Raw genomic sequence first — 26,524 nt, 5'->3', positions numbered from 1 at the left:
CCTAACCCCTAGACCCCCCTGTTAGTGCCTAAACCTAAGACCCCCCTGTTGGTGCCTAAACCTAAGACCCCCCTGTTAGTGCCTAAACCTAAGACCCCCCTGTTGGTGCCTAAACCTAAGACCCCCCTGTTGGTGCCTAAACCTAAGACCCCCTGTTGGTGCCTAAACCTAAGACCCCCTGTTGGTGCCTAAACCTAAGACCCCCCTGTTGGTGCCTAAACCTAAGACCCCCCTTTTGGTGCCTAAACCTAAGACCCCCTGTTGGTGCCTAAACCTAAGACCCCCCCTGTTGGTGCCTAAACCTAAGACCCCCCTGTTGGTTTTTTCGTTTAAAAATAATGTAAAAAAAAAAAAAAAAAAAAAAAGTACTGTTTTTCGTTTAAAAATAATGTAAAAAAAAAAATATTGTACTGTTTTTCGTTTAAAAATAATATTTAAAAATGTATAAATCATTAAATAATGTGTAATCATGAGAAGCAGTAATAAAACATTAAGTCTCCGGGCGCCGCTTTTAAAACGTTATTTTTCTCCGGCGCCCATTAAACGATATTTATTATAGGAGTGAATGGCGGCGCCCGATTTGTCCACTAGCCTCAGGCGCCCGAATTTACTGTTACCCAGAAGGATACCTATATTGGAGGGAAGGGGGGTCATCAGGCTAAACTTGATAAGGGGGCAGGAAGTTCATCTGGTTACCTTTACTGGATAGAAAGGTCAATAGGCTACCTATACTGGAGGGAGGGGGAAGGGTCATCTGGCTATCTACACTGAAGGGGGTGGCTGCTGACAGTGGCCTTGGGAGGGAAGGAGTACAAATCCGGCCCTGACTGCAGCAATCTATTCATAAACAACACCATGTGGTCCTCATTTACTTTTATAGGCTGTTCCCATCTCATACCAGGCTGCTTCTGCATCGGTTTCATAATTCTCTGTTTTCCCTGCAGAATCCAGACGTCATGTAACAGCTGGAGGTCTGCTCTTGCCCTCTATAATGTTGCAATTGGCAGGATGCACGCATCCGACTTTGGTATTCTTGGGTGTAACAGCCGTGTAGTACTAAATACCGACCAGCAGGGGTCGCGACGCCACCTCTGATTGTCCTGCCAGTGAATGAGTGAGTGAGAGGCATTTCCTGCTGTCACTGGGTGAGGTACAATGACTCATCTCTGTGTGAAGATTTCTATAGAACACAGGACTTGCCAGCCAGGAGAAGTGCAATTGAAGGCAAATTTGGAGAAAAAGTAGTTCAGAGGAGGTTTGCCCCATCCCTCACAAGCTTGTCCTTCCAGCGCTTTGACCCTCTGAACATATTCAAAAAGGACTTGTCAAAAAAGTGTTGTGCAGCGCGCTCCCATCCATGTACAAAGCACGTCCACAAGACGGACCCCCCACCCCCCTCCACCAGGGCCGGATTTACCATAAGGCACATGCCCATACCTCCTAACTTTTTGAGATGAGAAAGAGGGACACATAAGCCACACCCCTGCCCCACCCCTTCACACCCCTAGTCACGCATGCCATAAAGATTTCATAAGCAAAATATGTAGTTTTATAATTAAAACCACACTGGTCCTTTCTATCCTGGTTCATTTTCCTTCATATTAACATTTTAAAATTAGTAATATATCAATTTAAAGGATGGGAATAAGGTTTAGAGTCAAACACATTTTAGAGTAGAGAAATATATATTTACATAGAAAGAGGGAAAAATGAGGAGGAAAAGGGGACAGAGGGACAGGGCTCCCAAAGAGGGACAGTTGGGAGCTAGGCACGTGCCTACAGGCGCCAGATGGTGGAAAGGCGTCTCACTCCCCTCCCCGAGTGTCTCCCTCCCTCCATCCCACTTCTGAGACCTCCCTTACAGCCAGGGGCACCTCTAGCTACCTAATACTGAGGGGTACCTGTAGCTACCTATGATGGGCAAGGGAAGTAAGGGAGAAGCGACAGCTGAAACAGCCAGGACACTTGCGGAGCAGTTTGGTCCGGTTTTTAGGTTCATGGAGGGTGAAGTCTAGGGTACCAGGACACCTGTGCCTATAGGCTCCTGTGATGTAAATCCGGGCCTGCCCTCCACGCAGTAGCATGGAGCTACTCATGTTTGGCTTTTTCCTCTGTAGCTACCGCACAGGCGCGCCTGCACAGTGCAGTCGTGCTCGTTGACGATAGTAGTGCAGCCGCGAAGTAGAGGGTCCCTGCAATCAGCGATCAGGTGGGGGAGGATTGTGAAGCTTCAGGAGGACGCAGAGGCTTCCCCTAAATACGCCAGCATCTAACTTTTTAGAATTTTTTTAAATCACCGGTTTGCTTTAAAGACATAATAATATTTTTTTTAGCTCCTCCCAACAACCAATTAGGCTAGTTTTTGCTTTAAAGGAGAACTCCAGAAGCTGCTAAATAAAGCTATTCCCTCATCAGTTACTGCAATCAGGGCCGGGCCGAGGCAGCGGCGAGAGAGGCTCCAGCCTCAGGGCGCAGTGTAAGAGGGGGACGCACAACTCACTCAGCTATCATTCCCCTATTGTGTTTGAAACAGAGAGAAATGAGAAAAGGGGATACATGGCAGTGACTGCAAGCCAGATAACTAGAGATTAAGGTGTTGGGGGCCTCTTAGTGTAATAGCAATCAGTGTGTGACGGCTGGGGTGGGAGGGATGGAGGGGCGCACTTTGGTGTCTCAGCCTTGGGTGCTGGAAGACCTTGTCCCGGCTCTGACTGCAATTACTCCTTAAATACGATTTACCTTTCACATTTCACACTGTGAAATGCAGGTGGCCGTGCGAGCGAAACGCAACGCATACGACTGGGTGCCATCGCGCGTTGTGCTGCTGATCCCATGCATTACAGTGAATGGGTCAGCGCAGTGCCTTACTGAAAAATGTGTGCAGCAGTGCAATAGCGCATCACACTGCTGTGCAGCACAATAGGGCTTGATTTACTCAAAATTAAACACAACTTAGGAGCTGGCTGCATGCTACGTGTGGCCGTGCTGCGTAGCTTTAAATGGCTGATGCCGTGAAGTATCGCGACTGTTATACTTCCCTAGCGCAGCCGTTGCTATGCTAGCGTATCGCGGACGCAATACTTCACAACACCTGGCAGTTAAAGGAGCACGCGTTGCTATGTAAACAACCCGTTTAAGTAAGATAGGCACGCTGCACAGCACGACCGCGTGTACTGTGCACATTGCTCCTATGTTGCCTCAAAGCTTGCGCTGCTGCAGCAGTGCTCTTTAGTGAATTAAAACCCTATAGTGTGAACATTAGACAGTGCATTCTATGCACTTCCGATGTTCTTGCGTGTGGTCCACCATACGTGTTGCTGAAATGCACACGGCAGTGCATATTTGAGGCCTTAGGAAGTACTCCCCCCCCAAAAAAGGAATATGATTTCCATTACAGAACCTAGAATCCTAATTTGGTAGATTGGCTGGCTGCCATACTGTGCATCTGGAAGCCCTGGTGTACAGCACTGACACAGCGGCAGCTACATTTATTACATGCGGAGGGATGGGGGGGCTCTTCATACAACGAGACAGACCTCATAATCATCATCAGGATTCAATCCTGTTATCTCTTCAGTTTTTATTACTAATTGGGGACAGAGAAAAACCAGCTGATGTATTTAATAGAAGCAACAGAGAGTGTGAAAGAAAATGAAAACAGAGAAATAAGTTAAAAAACAGACAGGAGTTTAAAGAGGAACTCTGCTTTTGTAAAAAGCACCCTGCAAAAAGTACTCTTCTTCCTAATCCAAGCGGCTATAAATTTAAATTCAATCATAGCACTGTGGGATCTGCAGCGCTGCCCAACCTCTTTGCTAACTCCGCCCTCAGCCCCTCCCACAGGATCCATCTGAAAATGGCGCCTGCGAATAATGGCGCACAGTGATGTCGCTAATCCGTTTGTCGCTTATCGCTATTCAATGTTAAAGCCTTATTGTTATTTAGCTCGGTTTATTTGATTGAAAACATAAACATTGTATCGTTATTCAACGTTGTAAAAATTGGTGATATAAAAGGTATATCTAACCCTACTCTCACACAGATCCCTCTCTGTACCCATTCCTAACCCCTAGAGCCCCCTGATGGTGCCTAACACTAAGACCCCCCTTGGTGGTGCCTAACCTTAACCACCCCCTGGTGGTGCTTAACCCTAACCACCCCACCCTGGCGGTGCCTAACCCTAACCACCCCACCCTGGTAGTGCCTAACCCTAAGACCTCCCTGGTGGTACCTAACCCTAAATCTCCCCTGGTGGTGCCTAACCCTAACCTTGACAGTGTTACATTAAATCCATTCACCGCTTTGCATTTAAATAACGTCTGCACTTTGGCTTATGTAGGGCGCTATTGATAAATAACGTTACTGTGCGCAATAACATCTGCTGTTTGGCATATGTACGGCGCTATTCATAAATAACGTTACTGTGTGCAGTTTTTCTTCTTTTTTCCCTGTGCGCCATTATTATGCAGTACTAACGATAAATAGCAATAAGCGTATCTTTTTAATGCGGCGCCATTTTTATACCTAGGCGCTGTGCGCCATTATTCACTGATCCGCTCCCTTCTGATGAGTCATGCTGTCTGCTGTGAGAAGACAGCTGCTCTGTGTGTTCAGTGCTGTCTCAGAGGTGAGCAGAGGATTAACAAGCGCTACTGCTCTGACCCACTAATTACTCATGTGGGAAGACAGGAAATTTGTGGCTGCTTATTTTCCAGAGTACAGATTCTGGGCTAGCAATAAAGGACATTTTTAAAATCACATTAAACAAAAAAAAAAAAGAGTCCTATGCGGCATTAATATACTGTATACATTTATAGCATTTTTTAAAATAAAAGCTGAATTTCCCTTTAAGAAGAGAGAGAGTCACAGTGACTTACCAGAACTCCCCATCATCGCAGCGTTTAATCAGCCTGTCCCGAATGCTGCCCTCCACAGAGTTCCACTCATTGGAGCTGCAGAGAAGGAACACAGAGGGCATTCAGTACGGCTTGGCTCATATACAGTCATAGCATTCACCAGAGCATGAGGAAACCAGCGACATATGCAGGGCCGGATTTGTACTCTTTTCCTCCCAAGGCCACTGTCAGCAGCCGCCCCCCTTCAGTGTAGATAGCCAGATGACCCTTCCCCCTCCCTCCAGTATAGGTAGCCTATTGACCTTTCTATCCAGTAAAGGTAACCAGATGAACTTCCTGCCCCCTTATCAAGTATAGCCTGATGACCCCCCTTCCCTCCAATATAGGTATCCTTCTAACCCCTCCCCACCTTCCTTCTAGTATAAGAAGCCAGATGACCCTCCCCATATTTCATATAAATAGCCTGATCACCCCCTCCCTCCAGTATAGCTAGCAAGTTGACCCATCCCTTTCCCCTAGTATAACCTGCTGCCCCCCGCCCTTTATCCTGTGGTGCCCTAGGCCATGGCCTATGGGCCTTGGCTTAAATCCGGCCCTGGACATATGGAGGCTTTCTAAACATCGGGATAATTAGAGACGACAGAGGAGCTCTGACCTTCGCTGTTTACCCATCACTATCTGGACATAGGTAAAGCAGACCTGAACTCAGAACTTCCTCTCTGCTCTAAAAGATACACAACAGCATAATAAACTTTAAAGAAAAAAACATTTCTGTTACAGCTGATACACATCCTGCAATAAATCTGCAGTGGGTCTACTTCCTACTTTCATGGAAGCAGAAATATTAACATCCTGTGTCCAAATTAGCTGCTCTGCCGTGGCAGAGGAGACTCCTGAGCGGACACAGCTGAGAGATCAAATTACAGTTGTGATTAGTCACAGATGAGGGGGAATCAGACAGGCTAAACTCTCTAAATACATACAGGGTGCATTTCACTCTGTTTTCCTTCTGTCCTGTGCATGAGTTCAGGTCCACGTTAAAGTGAGCCTTCAAGGGACCCTGAGCTGTCATTAAAAATGAAATTGGGACTTACCTGGGGCTTCCTCCCGCCCACGGTAGGCCACGAGGTCCCCCGGCATCCTCCTGGCTCCTCTCCCGGTCCCGCTGGCGGCTCCGCTCTTCAGCTACTTTCGGGCTGAAGTCGCCAGTATACTTCCTGGATGAGCACATCAGTGGCGCACGGAGGGGGTTGTTCTGGGTGTCTAGAACACCCCCCTGCACCGAGACCGGAAGTGGACAGAATAAAATGATGGAGGCGCCAGCCGCGCCAATAAGGGATGCGGGAGCCGGCTTTATTCCTCGCTCCCTCCCTCCCTCCCTCTGAATGCCCCTCGCCTGCGGTGAATGTGTGCCCGGCTCCCCCATGAGTGTGTGCGCAGCGGAGCGGTAGGTCCTCTTACCGCAGATCAGGCGCATCAGCAACTGGAGTCTCATGCTTCCTGTGACGTCATGGTAAACAGGAAGCATGAGACTCCAGTTGCTGGTGCGCCTGATCTGCGGTAAGAGGACCTACCGCTCCGCTGCGCACACACTCATTGGGAACCGGGCACACATTCACCGCAGGCGAGGGGCATTCAGAGGGAGGGAGGGAGCGAGGAATAAAGCCGGCTCCCGCATCCCTTATTGGCGCGGCTGGCGCCTCCATCATTTTATTCTGTCTTTTCTCCCCCGGGCAATCTTCTCCCCACACAAGGGGCGGGCACCTTTCTTCACCTATCTTATACTGGAGGGCATATACCTATCTAATCTATGCTGGGGGGCATATACCTATCTAACCTATACTGGGGGGCATATACCTATCTAATCTATCCTGGGGGGCATATACCTATCTAACCTATACTGGGGGGCATATACCTATCTAATCTATACTGGGGGGCATATACCTATCTAACCTATACTGGGGGGCATATACCTATCTAACCTATACTGGGGGGCATATACCTATCTAATCTATACTGGGGGGCATATACCTATCTAACCTATACTGGGGGGCATATACCTATCTAACCTATACTGGGGGGCATATACCTATCTAATCTATACTGGGGGGCATATACCTATCTAACCTATACTGGGGGGCATATACCTATCTAATCTATACTGGGGGGCATATACCTATCTAACCTATACTGGGGGGCATATACCTATCTAACCTATACTGGGGGGCATATACCTATCTAATCTATACTGGGGGGCATATACCTATCTAACCTCTACTGGGGGGCATATACCTATCTAATCTATACTGGGGGGCATATACCTATCTAACCTCTACTGGGGGGCATATACCTATCTAACCTATACTGGGGGGCATATACCTATCTAACCTATACTGGGGGGCATATACCTATCTAACCTATACTGGGGGGCATATACCTATCTAACCTATACTGGGGGGCATATACCTATCTAACCTATACTGGGGGGCATATACCTATCTAACCTATACTGGGGGGCATATACCTATCTAACCTATACTGGGGGGCATATACCTATCTAATCTATACTGGGGGGCATATACCTATCTAACCTATACTGGGGGGCATATACCTATCTAACCTATACTGGGGGGCATATACCTATCTAATCTATACTGGGGGGCATATACCTATCTAACCTATACTGGGGGGCATATACCTATCTAACCTACACTGGGGGGCATATACCTATCTAACCTATACTGGGGGGCATAGCCCTATCTAATCTATACTGGGGGCATATACCTATCTAACCTATACTGGGGGGCATATACCTATCTAACCTATACTGGGGGACATATACCTATCTAACCTATACTGGGGGGCATATACCTATCTAACCTATACTGGGGGACATATACCTATCTAACCTATACTGGGGGGCATATACCTATCTAACCTATACTGGGGGGCATATACCTATCTAACCTATACTGGGGGGCATATACCTATCTAACCTATACTGGGGGACATATACCTATCTAACCTATACTGGGGGCAACTATATGGGCTACCTATACTGGGGGGGGGGACCTATAGCTGGCTACCTATACTGCGGGCACCTATACCTGTCTCCACGTTGGGGGCGCATTTTACGCCCTCACCCTGGGTGCAATTTAGCCTAGAAACTGCTAGTATTTGGCTCCACCCACACCATATTTTGGCCACGCCCACACGCCACTTTCAGGAACCCCCCCCCCTTGGAAATCCTGGATTTGCCCCTGCACATTACGCATCATCATGTCGGCCAGTGTGAGAGTCCTGCACATGCGCAGTTCAGAGTTACAGAACCGTGTCATCACGCAGGCTGCTACGCGTCATCAAGTCGGCCAGTGTGAGAGTCCTGCACAAGCGCAGTTCAGAGTTAGAGAACCGCGTCATCACGCAGGCTGCTATGCGTCATCAAGTCGGCCGACGTAATGACGTGTAACGTGCTCGTCTATGTGAGTGCTCTCACATGAGCCAAGAGCTTCTTTTTTATTCAATCACAAACTCAAGTCCTGCACCTTTTTTTGGAGATTGCGCTTCAATGAACAATAGGAACAATCGCTTTAAAAAGTGCTTTGAACTGCGATTTTGTGAGCATTTTTCAAGAAAATTGGCTTTAACAGACATTTAGTTCCGGGTCAGAGTGCACTTCCTGTTTGTCTGCACACACAATCGCAAAATGATAAGACATACAAAAATCACTTGCAAAAAAACCCCCGCAAATCGCTGTACAAATACCAGCAATTGCTCAAAACCACGCACAAAAGCGCTTTGTGATTTGGAGTGTGAACTAGGCCTTAATGTTGTGGCAAATCAGTGTATGAAATCATGTTCAACAACAGAGAATTATGGGAGAGAAGAGAAAGGTTACAGTATTCAGTAATACTTTATCTATTTGTGGACTTCTCTCAGCCCCACCTCTAAATTGTAATAACCACGCCCACATCACTGCTTACTTGTCACTCCAGGCTCCGGTCCACTCCACCTCCCCCCATGGATTCCGGATTCGTATCAGCTTCTCCTGACGTCCTCTGTAGTCCACCTGTTTTGGGTTAAAACTATTTATAAAACTGAAAACCTACAGTACAAACGTTTAACGAAAAAAAGTTAGCTATAAGAGATGTTAAAATTAGTTCCTGGGTCCCACTAGGTGACCTGACAATTGAAGTTTTGAACATACATACATACATACATACATACATACATACATACATACAAACATTTTAATGTGTTAGATAATATTTAAGTAAGTCGGAAAAAATTGTGCCTGAGGCTGGGAACACACTTAGCAGAAACGCCAGTGTTGTGGAAAACGCAGGGTTTTTGCCTGCAATGATAGTCAATTGGGTGCATCAAAAAACTCATATGCGTTTTGTATGTGTTTTGTAACATGCGGTTTTAAAAACGCTGGTTTTGTTAAAGGATTTTCAAAAACTCCTCAAAAATGCACATAATGAAAGTCAATGGTAACGCAATGTAATGCGCTTTTCATGCATTTTTCATGTGTTTTTATATGCTTTTTTATTGTTTTTTGATGCATTTCTGCTTTCTTGTTGTCTTCCTAGTGATTTACATAAAACGCAATAGAAAAATACATGGAAAATAAATACAAAATGCATATGCGTTTTGTATATGCGACCCGCAAATGCATTGAAACGCATGCAAAACTCTAGAAAAACGCATATGCGTAAAAAATGCAAACGCACAAAAAACGCATTAAAAACACAAAAACGCACATGATAGAAAACGCAACCTTTTACGCACTGACAAGTGTGCACCCAGCCTAAACTGGGAAAGTTCCAACGCCTACTTTGGCATCCTCAGTTAATAAATAAGGCCTGGGTTCTTTTTGATAAGTAATGTCTATACAAGTTTCTCTCCCTAGAGGGCGCTCACCTCTTCTGCGGCAGTCACGGAGTAGGCGTGGCCTTTCACCAGCTTCTGGAAGGTGATGGCCTCCGTCTCAGCTGCGCTTGTGATCTACAAAACACAAAAGTAACAATACAGTTTTCACATGGCTGCACAAAGATAATATTCAGCATAACATCACAATACACATTCCAGGGCGTGTGCTTGTGTGCTGGACACCAGGCTGGCTCTTTCATCTCTACAGATCAAACACAACAAGATCCTTTGCAGTTGAAAGGAAGAAACTGATGAAATGGAACAGCAGAGTTCTGCTGACCTCAGATCAGGATGCAGGAGGGTACATATTACTGCTCTCACACTTTGTTAGGACCCGCCAGACTTATGCTGGGAATACACGGTTCGATTCTGAGTCATTTAGATGGCTCGATAGATAATTTCCGACACGTCCGATCTCCCGCCCGACCGTTTCCCCGCTCGATTCTGTATTGAGGACAATGGAAAAAGATAAGAAAAACAAGCGGAAGATAAGAGAATTGCCTGCAGAATCGAGCGGGGAATCGATCGGGCGGGAGAGTCAAGCGGCAAAATTGAGCCGTGTATGCCCAGCATTCTATTCAAGGTACTTCGATTTTAATCTATGTGTAGGATGTGATAGCATAGGGACTCCTTTATGAGATAGGCTTTGCCGCTGGCTGAGGGGCTTATTCACATGTCTGTGCATATGTGAAAGCAATAATCTTGTTTTCTGAAGTGTTGTTTGACAGGCAATTCGTGATTTAAATGAGGCTTAATTGCCTCAGGTGTGTGGCTGGGAGAGAGGGGGTTACTTACCCATAAGTCCGCTGCCTTCTATGCGTTTCAAAAGTCTTGCACGCCTCCTATTGGACGTGATGCAAGACTCACTACCATGCACTTCCTCCTTCTGGCTTGTAGGAGGAAGCATGGTAGTGAGTCTTGCAATGTGTCCAATAGACAATTAAGCCCCACTTAAATAACAAAGCCCACCACTGTTTGAATCCGCTGGATATCTAAGAATTTGAGCCGAGGTCTCTCTGAAGGAAAACCGAGGTGGGGGGGGGGGGGGGGGGGAATTCAGATGGAATAGCGCCACCCTGGAGGGAATCACAACTACAGCGAGAGACTTGATAGACTGCTAGGGCTCGAAGAAGCTCCAAGTAATGTGAATTTGCATCAAATTCCCTCTAGCTGTACCATTCAAGGCTATGGGAATTCAGATGCCATGTTTGAAAAAAAATGCAGCAAGTACTATTTTTTCCCCGCATGCGATTTCGGAAGCAGCGGATTTCAATAGGCTGCGATTCCACATCCAAGGTTGCATGCAGGGAAACGCACACGTGGAAACGGGCCCTTAGACTTGAAGAGAAACTGCAACCAAAAATTGAACTTCATCCCAATCAGCAGCCGATACCTCCTTTCCCATGAGAAATCTATTCCTTTTCACAAACGGATCATCAGGGGGCTCTGTATGGCTGATATTGTGGTGAAACCCCTCCCACAGTATGATGTCAAGACCATGGTTCTGACATCACACTGTGGGAGCCTTATTGCATTGTGAGAAATAACAGCTGTTTACAGTGGTTTCCAACTGCCAAAAAAGCAAGCAGCATCTCCTTCCACTGACATCACTTGCCAGCAGTAAAAATGGCACCATGTGATAAATGTCAGAATGTAAATCAGGGAGAGAAAAGATTTTACAATGGGAAAACACCGACTAAATCATTTTTACATAAATACTACAAAAATGAAGCACTTTTTTTTAACTGCATTATTTTCACTGGAGTTCCTCTTTAACTTGAAAATGGATTCCTTAGAGCTAATGGCTATTTGTAGGAATTTTCCCGGAGTAAAGCCTTGTACTCACACTAGCTGTGGCTGGATAGTGTTATGGTGGTTTAGGGCTCTGCCTCTGACACAGGTGACCTGGGTTCCAACCTCAGCTCTTCCTGTTCAGCACCTATTCAGTAAGGAGACCATGGGCAAGACTCCCTAACACTGCTACTGCCTATAAAGCGCGTCCTAGTGGCTGCAGCTCTGGCGTCTTGAGTTAACAGGAGAAAAGCCAGATATAAATGTTCTGTGCCTTGTCTTGATAAAAGTAGCTAAAAACAAACAATGGACCGCAAAATTATCAGCCAAATAAACGAAAGAAAAATATACTGACAGTGATGGCGAAATGTAATGATAAAAGATCTCTGGTTTCAACCATTTTACACGTCAGAACGCTTTAATGAAACAATCATTAGTGATGGATAGTGTGTACAGATGTGAGCCCACACCGCCATCTGATGCTTATGAACTCCTGTCTGTACAGCATCGTGCACCGTATGCATCACTCAGGATCATCAGTATATCGTATAGTATATCGTTTGCTTTCCCCTGAATTCCATCTGGCGTGTGTGGAAGGCTTGATATTGGAGGACACACTTACATCTATGGAGCAGCCCAGCAGAGATCCAGTCTTCAGAGCTTTCTGGATGATCTTAAACAGGTCGTTTGGGGCTTTTTTCAGTTCGTACCACTCTGCCAGACCCCCCGTGAAATCCTCAAACCCCTCCGTGGTGGCCCCTCCGGACAGCGCTTCGTAGGATCCGTTCAGCCTGCATATTGGCACACAGAAGACAGGATTAGGACACAGCTGAATCTTAGGAGATCTCTGCCCAATTTATATGGAGTATAAAAAAACATACATAATATTCCAATGTATCTCTATGTATAGCATATGTAGAGTGGGGGAAAGGTATATAACCTCTATCAGCCATAAAATCAAATTCTATTTACCCACTGCTTTGAGTTTATTATGTAGTCTACATGCAATCTGCACTGCAAACATTCCAATATAATCATAAATGTTTCTGCCATAACAAATCTTATCTCAGTTAGCCTGGCTCTATTCTGGTACATTGCCGGGGAGAGGGAAGCTTGTTATCTCCCCTCCCATATTCCTGCTCCTCACTGATTGGCTGAGGGTAGTTCAGTGTGACAGGAGGCTTAGAAGGGAAATACACCTCACCCCTTTGCTGAAGCTGCTGAAATACAATCTATGCTGTGCTCAAATGTGTTTACAAAGCAAGCTAAATAGGACAGTGCAGTTCCTACAGAGTTCAGTGGGGAGGAGGGATGGCGGGGGGTTAGGGATTAGGATTCTGAAGCTATTGTACATGCCTTGAAATTTTGATCACGTGATAGACTACAGGAACCAAGTTTTCATTCTGTGGGTGGAGTCACCTCATTCTGCCTGTATTGCCTCAGCTCCTGACCAGCTATTTTACAAGTTATATATTTGACATTAGCGAATCAAGGACGTTCTGCACAGACAATAGATAGGAGTCGGAGACCGAGTCTTGGAGTCAAAGCCGGAGTCTGCGTTGTGAATTTGTACACTGGTTTTAACTTGCTTGTATGTTTTTATTCAGTTGTGGAGTTGCAGTTCATATTTCTCTGTTTGGTTCCAATTAGTTTTCTTGCACAGAACAGAAGTAATTTGCAAGATTTCTTTTTGTGTTTTCCTATTTGCCAATAAATCAACAACCGCAGCAAGCTGGCCAATAGCAAACAGGTTTCAGCAATGCCCAAAATAACAACAAACATAAAAAGTTCCATATATAGTACAGGACCATACTGCATGCAAACAAACCCCTGTACAGGAGTAGCACATACAACCCAGATCGCCAGCTTTCTTCCTCATCTTGTATAAAGTTATTGCGTACAGCACACCCACTGCAAACCATTACGTTGATGCATCCTCCATCTCACATTTTGTTCCAGGAGTGAGTTGAGGTCTTAGGCAGCAATAATAAAAAAAACAAAACAAAGAAAAAACAAGCCACACATAGTAAACCATGCTATTCAAAACAGGAGTAAAGTCCCACAACGTAGCATGCAAATCTTTGAGAATAGTAAAAAACCTTATTAAAAGAGGATATACTTTCTATCCATTGGGTGGATTCATTATCCATTACGGGTAAACGGGGCAGAGGACCCCTTTGTGTCCTGCACTTACTTAGCATAGGCTTTCTCCATCAGTGCGCTCCAGAATTCATTCCCCTCCGCTGAGTGAACGAAGACAAGTTCCCCATCTTTGGTTGGGAGACGGTCATCAATAACCACATCCACCCATTCACCGAACTGCCAGAACTGAAACACAAAGCAAATATCACTTACTATTCAGTATACAGTTTAAAAGAGTATTCTTAAAATTTGCCCTCACCTGCCAGACCTACTCTGACTCCCTCCAACCTATCTCATCCTTATACCTACTCTGTGTCTTTTCCTTTACCCCGCCCCCTTTGCAAAAACAAGCCTTAAAAAGGTTGTGAGCTTGACTCGCCTCCTTTCCTTTGTTAACAAAAAGTTTACAGGTAAAATATAACAAACCTAGAGGGGGAAAAACCCACCAATTACATAAAATAAATAATCCTCCATGGCCCCTCCCCTCTGATCCCTTTTGCGGTAACTGACAACAGGTGTGCTGAACTGCCATGTGGCCTGCCTCCTTGCCTCACACTCCCTGCCTGCCCTGTACACTAACCCTGATGTTACCAAGCATTCCACAACTCTACAACTGGAGAATATGTGCCAAATTGTGATGTGACGGGAGAAACGTTTTTGAGTGTAGGACAAACATCGATCAGGTCAAGATTATGCAGATTGGAACAACGTGTTCTGGACAGACAATGGAGCGATATAGTTATCTGGCCATGGTATCAAATGACATGTTTGGCAAAAATACAAAGTTTGCCTTTCAGCAGAAGATCTCAATACAAACTGTAAAGCATGGTAGTGGAAAGGTAATTATAACTGCCCATACACTTAAAGGGAACCTAAACTGAGTAGGGCATGTATTTTTCCTTTTAAAATAATACCAGTTGCCTGACTCTCCTGCTGATCCTGTGTCTCTAGTAATTTCAGCCACAGCCCCTGAACAAGGATGCAGGTCAGGTGCTCTGACTGAAGTCAGACTGGATTAGCTGCATGCTTGTTTCAGGTGTGTGATTCAGCCACAATCGCAGCAAAGAGATCATCAGGACTACCAGGCAACTGGTATTGTTTAGAAGGAAACATCCATATCCTTCTCAGTTTAGGTTCCCTTTAAAACCATGTTACTGTGTCATCATTTTATATAAAAAGCCAGTTCCAGATGCTGCTCCGTCCTGGTTTACCTGGAAGTGGAAGATCCCCGCATAGTTTTCCTGGAAGCTCTGGTCTTTAGGGACCACTCTGTACAGGATTTGATCGTTGAGGGTGAGAGAAGCGATGGCAGCCAGTAACCAGCAGTCACCTGCAGGGAAGATGGAGGAAATGGTTAAACAGTTACTTCTGCACCAACACGTGTGTTCCATCATCAACTCTCACCAATAAATGAAGTGGGAGGGATATGGAGGCTGCCATATTTATTTCCTTTAAAAGTGGACTCAAACTCTTGCACAGGACAGAATGAAAACAGAGAGCAATCACCCTGCATGTATTTAGAACATTTAGCTTGTCTAATTCCCTCTCGGCAGACAGGCTAATTGGAAAGCACAGGTTATTAACAATATAACTGCTTCCATGAGAGCAGGAAGTAGATACACTTCAGATTTATAGCAGGATTTGTATCAGCTGTAACAAAGAAATGTTTTTCTTGAAAGTTTATTATGCTGTTGCACATCATTTAGAGCAGAGATGAAGTTCTGAGTTCAGGTCCACTTTAAGCAATACCAGGCTATCCTGCTGATCCTCTGCCTCTAATACTTTTAGCCATAGCCCCTGAACAAGCATGCAGAAGATCAGGTTTTTCCTGACATTATCATCAGATCTGAAAGATTAGCTTCATGCTTGTTTCTGGTGTTATACAGACTCTACTGCAGGCAAATAGATCAGCAGGCTGCCAGGCAACTGGCATGGCTTAAAAAGGAAATAAATATTGCAGCCTCCATGTACGGTATCTCTCACTTCAGTTGTCCTTTAACCTTCCTGGCGGATAAGCCGCGCAGGAGGATTTCTCAGGCCCCGCTGGGCCGATTTGCATCATTTTTTTTTTTGCAATACGCAGCAAGCACTTTTCTAGCTGCGTGTGCATTCCGATCGCCGCCGCTCCGCGCAAGATCGTCGTGCCGCCCCCCCACCCCAGACCCTGTGATTGGCCAGGCAGCGATGAGGGGTGGATCGGGACTCCCTTAGACGTCATCCCGCCCAGCCCTTCAGGAAATCCCGTTCTTTGAACGGGATTTCCTGATCAAAGATCGCCTGAGGCGATCAAAGCGGGCGGGGGGATACCGCTGAGCAGCGGCTATCATGTAGCGAGCCCTGGGCTCGCTACATGATTTAAAAAAATAAATTAATTAAAAATAGTGCTGCGCTGCCCCCTGGCGGTTTCTAATAGACCAACAGGAGGGTTAAAAAGGAACTATTGTGAAAATAACAGAATGAATAAAATTGCTTGTTTTTTTTGTTACAATAGTCATTCGTAAAATGATTTAGTCAGTAATTGCCCATTGTAAAATCTGCCCTCTCTTTGATTTACATTCTGAAATTCATCACAGGGGGCGAAATCTTTAGTTCTGTCAGGTGATCTCTGCAGAATGTTTTTTTTTCTGAGAATCCCAAAGCCAGTGAAAATAATTCCTGGCCTCACAGAATGCTCTGTATGGAGAATTCCGCATAGCTAAACAGCCTATGCTAAGAATCACTGGGAGGGCGGGGCTAAATACCAATATAAAACAATATATAGATATAGGATGTTTTTCTGATGCTGAAACTAGGAAAATTACTGTAAAAGTCGGTATCCTGAATAAGGGTCGGTCCACACTAGTGCGGTTGCAGAACGCAATCTGCGCTCCCGTTTTTCAAAAACCGGAACGTCACAAACAGATCCGTTCTGCCCTTTTGCAGCACGTTTCCAGTCCGTTTACGTTTAAAAAAAAAATAAAAACCGTGTCCATGTCCCGTGGCCATTGGTGTGTGTGTGTGTGGGGGGGCTGCCAAGCTGAAGGGGGGCAGCTGGCAACAGCGGTGGGGAGGGGGGGGGGGGGGTGTTGGAGCCCCCTCCCTCAACTGGGCCCCCCCTTCTGCTTTTTTCCCTAATCAGCAGCGAGCGGGAAAGCAATTATCTACTTTCTTCCTTGTGTTAGACCGTTTGCCGCGTGACTACCTGCACTGTTGCCCTCTGTACTTCAGCGGGCAGCATTGCAGGAAGTAACTCGGCAAGCAGTGGAACGCAAAAGGAAGTAGGTAATTGCTTTCCTGCTCGCTGCTGGCATAGCGAAACTAGCTGGAGGGGGAGCACAATCGGGGGGAGCCACAGGTGAGGGGGGGCCGACCTCCCTCCCCACCGCTATGCCCGCTGCTCCCCCTTCCTTGCTGCTACACCCTCCAGGCTAGCTAGGGCAAGGCAATCTGGTTCTCCCTCCGTTTTTATGTGCAAAGTTCTCTGTGGAGAGGGAGATCCGTTTTTGCATTGCCCTTCATTGCCCGTGCGTGTATCCGGGGTCCGTGAAAATCCAGCAAATCCGCACTCTCCGGTCAGTTTTTTTAAACCGGATCCCGCTGATCCGTTTTTTTGAAGTGTGTGAAAATGGGTAGCACGGTGGCATAGTGGTTAGCGCTCTTGCCTTGCATCGCTGGGTCCCTGGTTCGAATGCCAGCCAGGTCAACATCTGCAAGGAGTTTGTATGTTCTCCCCGTTTCTGTGTGGGTTTCCTCCGGGCACTCAGGTTTCCTCCCATATCCCAAAAACATACATATAAGTTAATTGGCTTCCCCCCTAAATTGTCCCTAGACTACAATACATATACTACACAATATAGACATATGACTATGGTAGGGACTAGATTGTGAGCTTTTCAGAGGGACAATTAGTGACAAGACTATATATACTCTGTACAGTCCTGCGGAAGATGTCGGCGCTATATAAATACTAAATAATAAAAATAATAAAATGGCTGCTATTTTTTAACCCCGGAATCCATGGCTTTGGTTTTGGTCCAGGCCAAAAAAACGTGTGGACCGAGCCTTAATAAAACACACACCCCTATGCATGTACACACACACACACACACACACACACACACACACACACACACACACACACACACACACACACACCCCTATGCATGTATACACACACACACACACACACACACACACCTATGCATGTACACACACACACACACACACACACACCCCTATGCATGTACACACACACACACACACACACACACACACACCCCTATGCATGTACACACACACACACACACACCCCTATGCATGTACACACACACACACACACACACACACACACACACACACACCCCTATGCATGTATACACACACACACACACACACACACACACACACACACACACCCCTATGCATGTACACACACACACACACACACCCCCCTATGCATGTACACACACACACCCCTATGCATGTACACACACACACACACACACACACACACACACACACACACACACACACACACACACACTGAACCTGAATAATTTACAATGCATCTGAGCTAGTAATCATTGAAAGGCTGCGGTATCAAACCAGACGGAGCAGTTTTTGGGTAAGGCGTTCCATGTCCTACATTCCAAAATCTAATCTGAACTCAGAGTTCCTGCCCATCAGGTATGACTGCAGCCAGGACAAATCCAGCAGAAGTCTATGACAATAGTGTATTAGGTAGAGGGTACATAGGCATCTATGGATTAGGAAGCATTTTAAAAGCGGACTTACACTCAGAACTTCCGCCTTGCTCTAAAAAAGATAAGCAACAACATAATCACATTTAAAGAAAAAACATTTCTTTGTTACTGCCGATACAAATCCTGCAATAAATCTGCAGTGTGCCTACTTCCTGCTTTCATGGAAACAGACATAGGGTTAACATCCTGTGTTTACAAATTACCTGCTCTGCCGAGGCAGCAAAGCTGACACTGGGAGAGATCAATTTACACTTGTCACAGATGAGGGGGGGATTAGACAGGCTAACCTCTCTAAACACATACAGGGTGCATTTCTCTAGGTTTTCCTTCTGTCCTGTGCAAGAGTTCAGGTCCACTTTAATATTTGAAAGTAAGAAATACATGACCTGTCATTTAACGGATGGATGAGAATAAAGTTTAGAGAGTCAATTTAAAACATTTTTTCAGCAGAAAAAAATAACATATTTACATAGATCTGTACATCAGTTCTGAAAGTGGGACAAAAAAAAAGGGACAGGGATTTGGTTTCCAAAAAGGGACTCCCTCCAAAAAGGGACAGTTATGAGCTATGCAATAATGCAAACGCAGACATTCCTTTGCACAAATAATTCAAGACAGCGCAGTTACTTTGAATAACTCCAAACAATTGGGTTACACAGCAATTTCAGCTTTAATTTATGTTGTGATGCACTTTCCTACGAATGTGTACACAGTTCTGTATCAGCTGCCTGCAGAGTCCTGTGATTTGTGGCGAGAGGGGTGACTGATGTCATGAATGGGAGGCCTGTGTCTGCTGGAATATTGTAGAACTAACTACTCAGCTACATTCCAGCCTGATGGAAAATCCCCAACACGCTGCAGTCACAGGAGGGGTGGGAGGGAGACACGAGGAAGAATGTACAATGATCAGTCCTTTCCACCACATCTGGGTGGGGACGTTGCTTTACTGCTCCTACATTCGCTTTGCAAACTGATCAAGTAGATTAGCTGCACAAATGTACATGGCTAATCCCAAACCTGTCAGATTTTACCACCTACTGTTTACAAATTACCTGCTCTGCTGATGGCAACACAGGAAAAAAAACAGTGAACTTTATGCTGGGACAAAATGTATATGTTGCATATCTCCCAAGCGTCCCGATTTGCCCAAGACTGTCCCGGGTTGGGAGGTATGGTCCCGTGTCCCGGTGCATGCCCCTCCCCCATCCTGTGCTCCTCCAGCATATAATGCAGAGTATTCACGACCGGAACACGTGCGTCCCTCACCTGCTCCACCGGACTCCAGTGATGTGCGTTGTCCTGTGACGACTCACCTCTCCCTCTATTGCGGGGCTGTCAAACTCAAATACAAAGTGGGCAGAAACGGAACACTGGAGCCAATTTGGGGGCAACCTCAATGTCTAGTGGCCACCTACCTCCCTTATAAAGCTCCCTGCTGTCTAATGTCCCCTCTCCCCTACAGTTCCCTGGTGACTAGTGGCCCTCCTCTTTCCCCTATACAATTCCCTAATGTCTAATGCTTCCTCCCTCCCTTATACAGTCCCCTGGTCTCCTATACAGGTCACTGGTGTCTAGAGGCACCCACCCTCCCCTATACTGTTCCCTGGTGCTTAGTGGTTCTCCCTCCACTTTACAATTCCCTAGTGTCTAGTGGTCCTCCCTCTCTCATACAGTTCCCTGGTGTCTGGTGACTCCCTCTCTCCCCCTTACAGTTCCCTAGTGTCTAGTGCTGAGCCCCCCCCCCCCCCCATTCCCTGGTGATCTGGGGCTTCACCTTCAGTATAACTTTTCTGGTGGTCTGGAGTTGGCCAAACATAATGCAAAGTGGGGAAACCTTGGGGGACAAATTTGACAGCTCTACGGGCCAGATTTGGCCTGTAATTCCTCCTGGGCCCCATAGCAGCTGTTATGGTTATTGCTTTGCACCTAGTAATTGCAGTCCACCTCTGGTGTCTGTACTTCTACAGGACTGTTTGTTTAAAAACATCATTTGTTCACCTGACAGGTTTGCTTTAGTCAAACGAGCCTTTGTTGAGCAAGCAGCACACAGAGATGGAATAATAATCTATTTTCGTGGTTTCTATGCATCTTTGCTGAGTGTTTTGTACCGAGTCTCAGATGTGGGAGTCGTCTCATATTCAATGCCTGCAGGCATCAGTTTTCTATAGCCTTTCTCACGCAGAGGTCACTCAATCCCTTCAGTGCTAAATGAGAAGAGCAAGGAAGGGACGCCACACCTGCCACCTGCTGCGGGGCTCCCCCCACCCCTCCCCATGTCACAGCCACAGTACAGACCAATCACATGACATTACACTGAGCCTGGCTACATTTCCCAGGTGAGGTGTGTCCGTGTGACAGCCAACTCTGCAGCCAAACTCGATGGACAGATTTCACAATCTCACAGATGAGGCAATTGTACTTTTCATAAAGGCAGGGACATTGAAATGTGGCGTCATTGCAATGCAGTCACCACAAATCAACCTTTCTGTCCAGAAAGCAGGATAATAACCAATCAAATTACAATAAAGGAAAGCTAAAAATGAGTTAAACAGCCTAAGTCTCTCTTTCAGACACCATTGCTATATAAAACTTTTATTGAGAAAAAAGAAGCTGCAAATATTTTTATTATTTTAGTATTTATATAGGGCTGACATATTCCACAGCGCTATAGAGAGTACTGTATATACTCTCGTATAAGCCTAATTTTTAAGCACAAAAAATGTGCTGAAAAGTTACCCCCTCGGCTTATATGTTAATCAATTGAACAGAATGGATGGGGAGCAGATTTTGTTACTGACAAAGGAGTGTAAGGATCGTGCACTAGTGATCCTGCTCTTGCCAGCTGGCTCCCTGCTGTGTCCGTGCCCCCCCATCCCCTGCAACATGGTGTGCAGAGTGCGCTGCTCAGGACTACCTGTGTCCCCCGGCTTGTGGAGCGGAGCGTGCAAGCTACGTGTCAGCGGTGCAATGATCGGGGATTCTTCCTGTGTGGCAATCGCTGTGTCTCATATCTATGATGCCAGCTAGTGGAGTCCTGAGACACAACTGTATCATCCTTGGGTCACATCTGGCTTTGGCAAAGGGTGCCGACTTGTACTGGGGGCACATCTGGCTATGGGGAGTGGGCTATACTGGGGGGAGGCTTATATGCAAGTCAATCACTTTTTCCTGGTTTCTAAGGGAAAAGTGGGTAACTCGGCTTATACGTGGGTCGGCTTATATGCAAGTATATATGGTATATTGTCTTGTCACTTAACTGTCCCTCAATGGGGCTCACAATCTAATCCCACTGTCATATGTCTATGTATGTATTGTGTAGTGTATGTATCCTAGTCTAGGGCCAATTTGGGGGGAAGCCAATTAACTTATCTGCATGTTTTTGGGATGTGGGGGGAAACCAGAGTGCACGACGAAAACCCACACAGACACGGGGAGAACATACAAACTCTGTTCAGAGAGTACAAAAGTTTAGGTCTGTCTAGGGCAAATTTTTCACAATGACTGCAGGGAATGGTCAAACAAAAATGGTTCAAATTACTTACTCTAAACAGAGTAAATCACACACAAGGCGGGTCTAGGCAATTGCCTAGGATCGGGTGGGTGTCCAGGACCCTGTCTATTAATTTCTGACCCCTTGCGTTGTTTTGCAAATTTCGGATAAGAATTCTCTGCAGAAAAAAATTTGGCCAATATGTATGCTTTTTTTTGCAACAGATGTTTCAGTTACCGTATCAATGCAAATCAAAGGAAACACAGAACATTTGCATTCAGTATGCGAAAATGCACGTGAATTTTAAGTTAAGTTAATTATTGGTACATAAAAGCTCATATAGAATACTGTAATTGGTATGCAGGGAAAAAAAAAAATATATCACAGTGCAAAAAATCCCATAAAAATGTGTAAAAACAAAAACACAAAAAACGCAAAAGGCAAAAACGCAAAAATGCAGCTGAAGATCGGAGGGACAATCTTCAGGGCTGCCTAAGAGTGCCACAAGAGAATGAAGGTTGCCAACTCTGGATATTCACAGGGTGACCGGATGTCTTCCAAAAGGAAGAGATTTCCTCTTTGTTTAACATATTGGGCTCTATTCATAAAATGTTTGCGTTAAAAAACATCTTGGAGGGAAAACACCGCATTGGTATTTTAGACTTTTGTGTGCTAATTCATAAAAATGTTTACACTTGCGATAAAAGGTCAGGGGATTCCCGAACTAAACTAGCGGTGCTGGCTGAGTTGATACATTTTCTCTGTGCTGAGACAGAGTTACTATAAAGGAGGCAGCCCCAACTTCCCTTTAGATGTGCATTTTTTTTTAAAAAACTGCCTCTCCTTGCCCTGAATCTTCTCCGAATCTGTCTAATAGTCTTTCCAAAAAATCTAATTGCCGCAGCTTAGAAGAACTTCAAGAAATGTTACACATGCACGCTTTCTGATGTGAAACTTATCTGAAAACAGGTAACCAAGAGGTTAAAAAACACAGCCTGGGTATTCCGGAAAGCCTTTTTTGTTCTGTTCTCACTGCTGCTGCTGCCTGGGAGGTCTGTCTCCATTGCCTGTTATCGCTGGCTTATCTCCTTTTCTAAACAGCCGATTTGGTATTCTCTGTCCCAATTCTGCTTGCTCTAATCTTTATGAATTGACATTAGTGACATGTGTTGTGATAATCTCCGCACAAGGCGGTAATTTCCCGCACTGCTCAGGAATGTCAGCTTTTCAAGCGGAAACAGCTTTTATGAATGGACACTTTGCTAAGTGCTCGGTAAAGTCAGCTGTTTTGAGCATTACCGCATGTGGGAATGCTTTATGAATAGAGGCCATAGTATCCTCCGTCCTCCAAGCATTCCAAAAATGGGTCAAAATGTCCTCCATTTTCACTAATTACATAGGATACTGTATATACGGAGAATGAGCCACATTCAGCCATACTCGATTAATCCGCGTGACATTACATTAGTTTATCACGTCATCAATAATTACAATATCAAGTAGTGGGTGTGGCAACACAGTTTTATATTCTAGTAACGTCTGACAGCACAACGGGCAGAAGATAGCGGTTGATTGTCACTAGTTCAAGAATTCACATCCTACATGCTGGAAAGTTGAATCATCTGAGGAGTATGACAGGACATAGGCCTAAACACACTTTTTGTTTATAAAGACATTATTTAGTTTATTACAAAACAACATTCAAGTTTTAATTTTGTAAGTTTCTTGTTAAACTAACTACTTTTGTGGTAACCGTGGAGTTGGAAAATATGTTTGGTAATTTTTGTCTTCCTCTTTGGCTGTATGTGTTGCTTGTTTCTAGCCGAGTCCCATCTGGTCACCCTAGGTACTTGTATTTTGTGAAAACACTTTATTTAGCATTTATATAGCACTGGCATTTTCTGCAGCGCTGTATAGAGCAGGGGTCCCCAATTTTTTTCAGTTAAGGGCCGGGTCAACATACTTCAGACTGCTGGGGGGCTGCAACATACATAAAATGATGTTGAAAAACATTGCATTGAATCTAGGTATTTATTCTCCCCTAATCATGCCCAGAGGAGAACTCCCAGCAGCAACCATTCAGTCATGCGGCGCCCGAAGAACATCTTTGTGCACCAGACAGTGAAGCATACTCAGGCGACAACCTGCCGTCCAGTTGGATAGCAGGTCACCTGATGCAGAATTGGATTGGAAGCCAGAAAATGACTGCTCACTGGCTTCTACTGTCTGTATGTGGATTGGTGGTGCCAGCACTGCTATTCTATATGTGGGCCATTGTGTTTGGGGGGCCAGTGAAAAAGCCTCAGGGGGCCACATTCAGCCCACGGGCCTTAGTTTGAGAAGACCACTGGTATAGAGTATTTATCTATCTATCTAGCCAGGCTGGGCCGAGGCAGAGGTGAGAGAGGCTCCAGCCTCAGGGCGCAGTGTAGGAGGGGGCGCACAACTCACTCAGCTATCATTCCCCTATTGTGTTTGAAGCAGAGAGAAATAAGAAAAGGGGATACATAGCAGTGACTGCAAGCCAGATAACTAGAGATTAAGGTGTTGGGGCCCCTCTTAGTCTAATAGCAATCAGTGTGTGACGGCTGGGGTGGGAGGGATGGAGAGGCGCACTTTGGTGTCTAAGCCTTGGGTGCTGGAGGACCTTGTCCCTGCTCTGTATCTAGCTAGCCATGAACTGTCCCTAAAGGGGGGGTCTCAATGCATACATGTAAAAATGGTGGCAGCAAATTTGGCTACAGGATAAGGCCGATAAACGGCTCACCCTGCTGCTGCAAAAGTCCCGGCGGTGTTAATTACTATCCGCACAGTCCATGTGTGGAGGGGGAAAAGAGGTAATTCGGCTTCCAGCTATTGCTGGCAGACGAATTACACTGTTTTTAAGTAATTTGGGCGCCGTCTTCTGACAGCGCCCAAATTAGCTTCGGAGCACTGCTATAGCCGTAATTCATATTGCGGCCTATGGCAACGCATGGAGCGCCCAAATTTACAACTTTTTGTTCTGCTTCGCTCACAATCTAATCCATACCATAGTCATATGTCTATATCTATATCATGCAGTGTATGTATCGTACGTCTAGGGACAATTTTAGGGGGAAGTCAATTAACTTATCTGTATGTATTTTTGGGTTGTGGGAGGAAACTGGAGTGCCCAGGGGAACCCCAAGCAGACATGGGGAGAACTGCTAACCACTAAGCCACCGTGCTGCCCTGTATAAATCACTCTTTTTGGAACAAGTATGCAGATCAGGTGTTCTGTCCTGCCTGGTCTGTATCTTTCTTCCAGGAGACACCAGTGAGGACCAACATGACACAGAGGACAAGCAGCAGGATCAGACAGAGATCAGGAGCTGGAGTCACTAATAGGATGTGTGTTAAGTCCTGGTGAATCCCCGGCAGATAGTTCTCCACTCAGAGCTGCTGAATATTAATGGCCTCCGGCTCATTCTTGCTGGGGTAAGCTGAACTCACCGGAGACGTACATAATGGACTGCTATCAGAGGTGAGGCCTCCTACGTACATCGTGCTGCAGCAAATTGACAGTATTGATTCAGGCCATGCAGACAAAATGCTTTACAAGGCTGTGTTTGGCTAAAAGCCTCTTCCTGAGTAATGAGAATACGAAACTCATTTCAGAGAAAGCTCTATACAAACATGGAGGCTGTCAAACTTCTATGCTTGTATACATTAGCTTTCTCCCATTCTGATGTTTGATGTGAATATTGATGGTGAATACTGATGGAAGCCCCTTACCTGTATTGTTATTATGCATTTATGGCCTAGCATATTATTATTATTATTATTATTATTATTATTATGTAGTATTAACATCTTGCAGCACTTTACAGATTACATAGTCATGTCACTGACTGTCCTCAGAAGAGCTCACAATCTAATTCTACCATAGTCTAACGTCCTACCATATTATTATGTATTTATATAGCACTGACATCTTCTGCAGCACTTTACAGTCTACATAGTCATGTCACTGACTGACCTCAGAGGAGCTCACAGTCTAATCCTGCCATAGTCATATTATATTGTCCTACCATATTATTATGTATTTATATAGCACTGACATCTTCTGCAGCACTTTACAGTCAACATAGTCATGTCACTGACTGACCTCAGAGGAGCTCACAGTCTAATCCTGCCATAGTCATATTATATTGTCCTACCATATTATTATGTATTTATATAGCACTGACATCTTCTGCAGCACTTTACAGTCAACGTAGTCATGTCACTGACTGACCTCAGAGGAGCTCACAGTCTAATCCTACCATAGTCATAGTCTAATGTCCTACCATATTATTATGCATTTACTAGTCCACCTAAGCTAGTTTAAAAATGTCTCTAGGTCTGTCACCGCTGCATGTCAGTGTGCATGCGCGCCTGCCGCGCGCACACAAACACACACCCCCGGCCGCCCCATCCTTATCCTGTCCCAACAGCTGTCAGTGCGGTACATGCGCAGTAGCGCAAACACAGGGACATGGGACGCAGAGACACAGGGAGATTATTGTATAGGATATAGCACTGTCATCTTCTGCAGCACTTTACAGAGT

General features: G+C 45.4%; 1 protein-coding gene across 1 annotated transcript in view; it reads right to left on the bottom strand.

Annotated features, from left to right (window-relative positions):
• LOC137504430 (calpain-2 catalytic subunit-like) overlaps positions 1-26,524 on the bottom strand; it is an 88,818-nt gene that overhangs the window by 41,305 nt on the left and 20,989 nt on the right. The window contains exons 3-8 of the mRNA XM_068232843.1: positions 14,933-15,051; positions 13,774-13,907; positions 12,202-12,370; positions 9,780-9,863; positions 8,840-8,925; positions 4,878-4,952 (exon numbers count right to left, since the gene is read on the bottom strand). Of these exons, the coding sequence (XP_068088944.1) occupies positions 4,878-4,952; positions 8,840-8,925; positions 9,780-9,863; positions 12,202-12,370; positions 13,774-13,907; positions 14,933-15,051 (667 nt within the window). The remainder of the gene's footprint in view (positions 1-4,877; positions 4,953-8,839; positions 8,926-9,779; positions 9,864-12,201; positions 12,371-13,773; positions 13,908-14,932; positions 15,052-26,524) is intronic.

This window comes from Hyperolius riggenbachi, chromosome 4, assembly GCF_040937935.1.
Source record: "Hyperolius riggenbachi isolate aHypRig1 chromosome 4, aHypRig1.pri, whole genome shotgun sequence".
Classification (NCBI taxonomy): Eukaryota; Metazoa; Chordata; class Amphibia; order Anura; family Hyperoliidae; genus Hyperolius; species Hyperolius riggenbachi.
The sequence above is the reverse complement of the archived record's forward strand: the minus strand, read 5'-3'. Positions and strand labels throughout refer to the sequence as shown.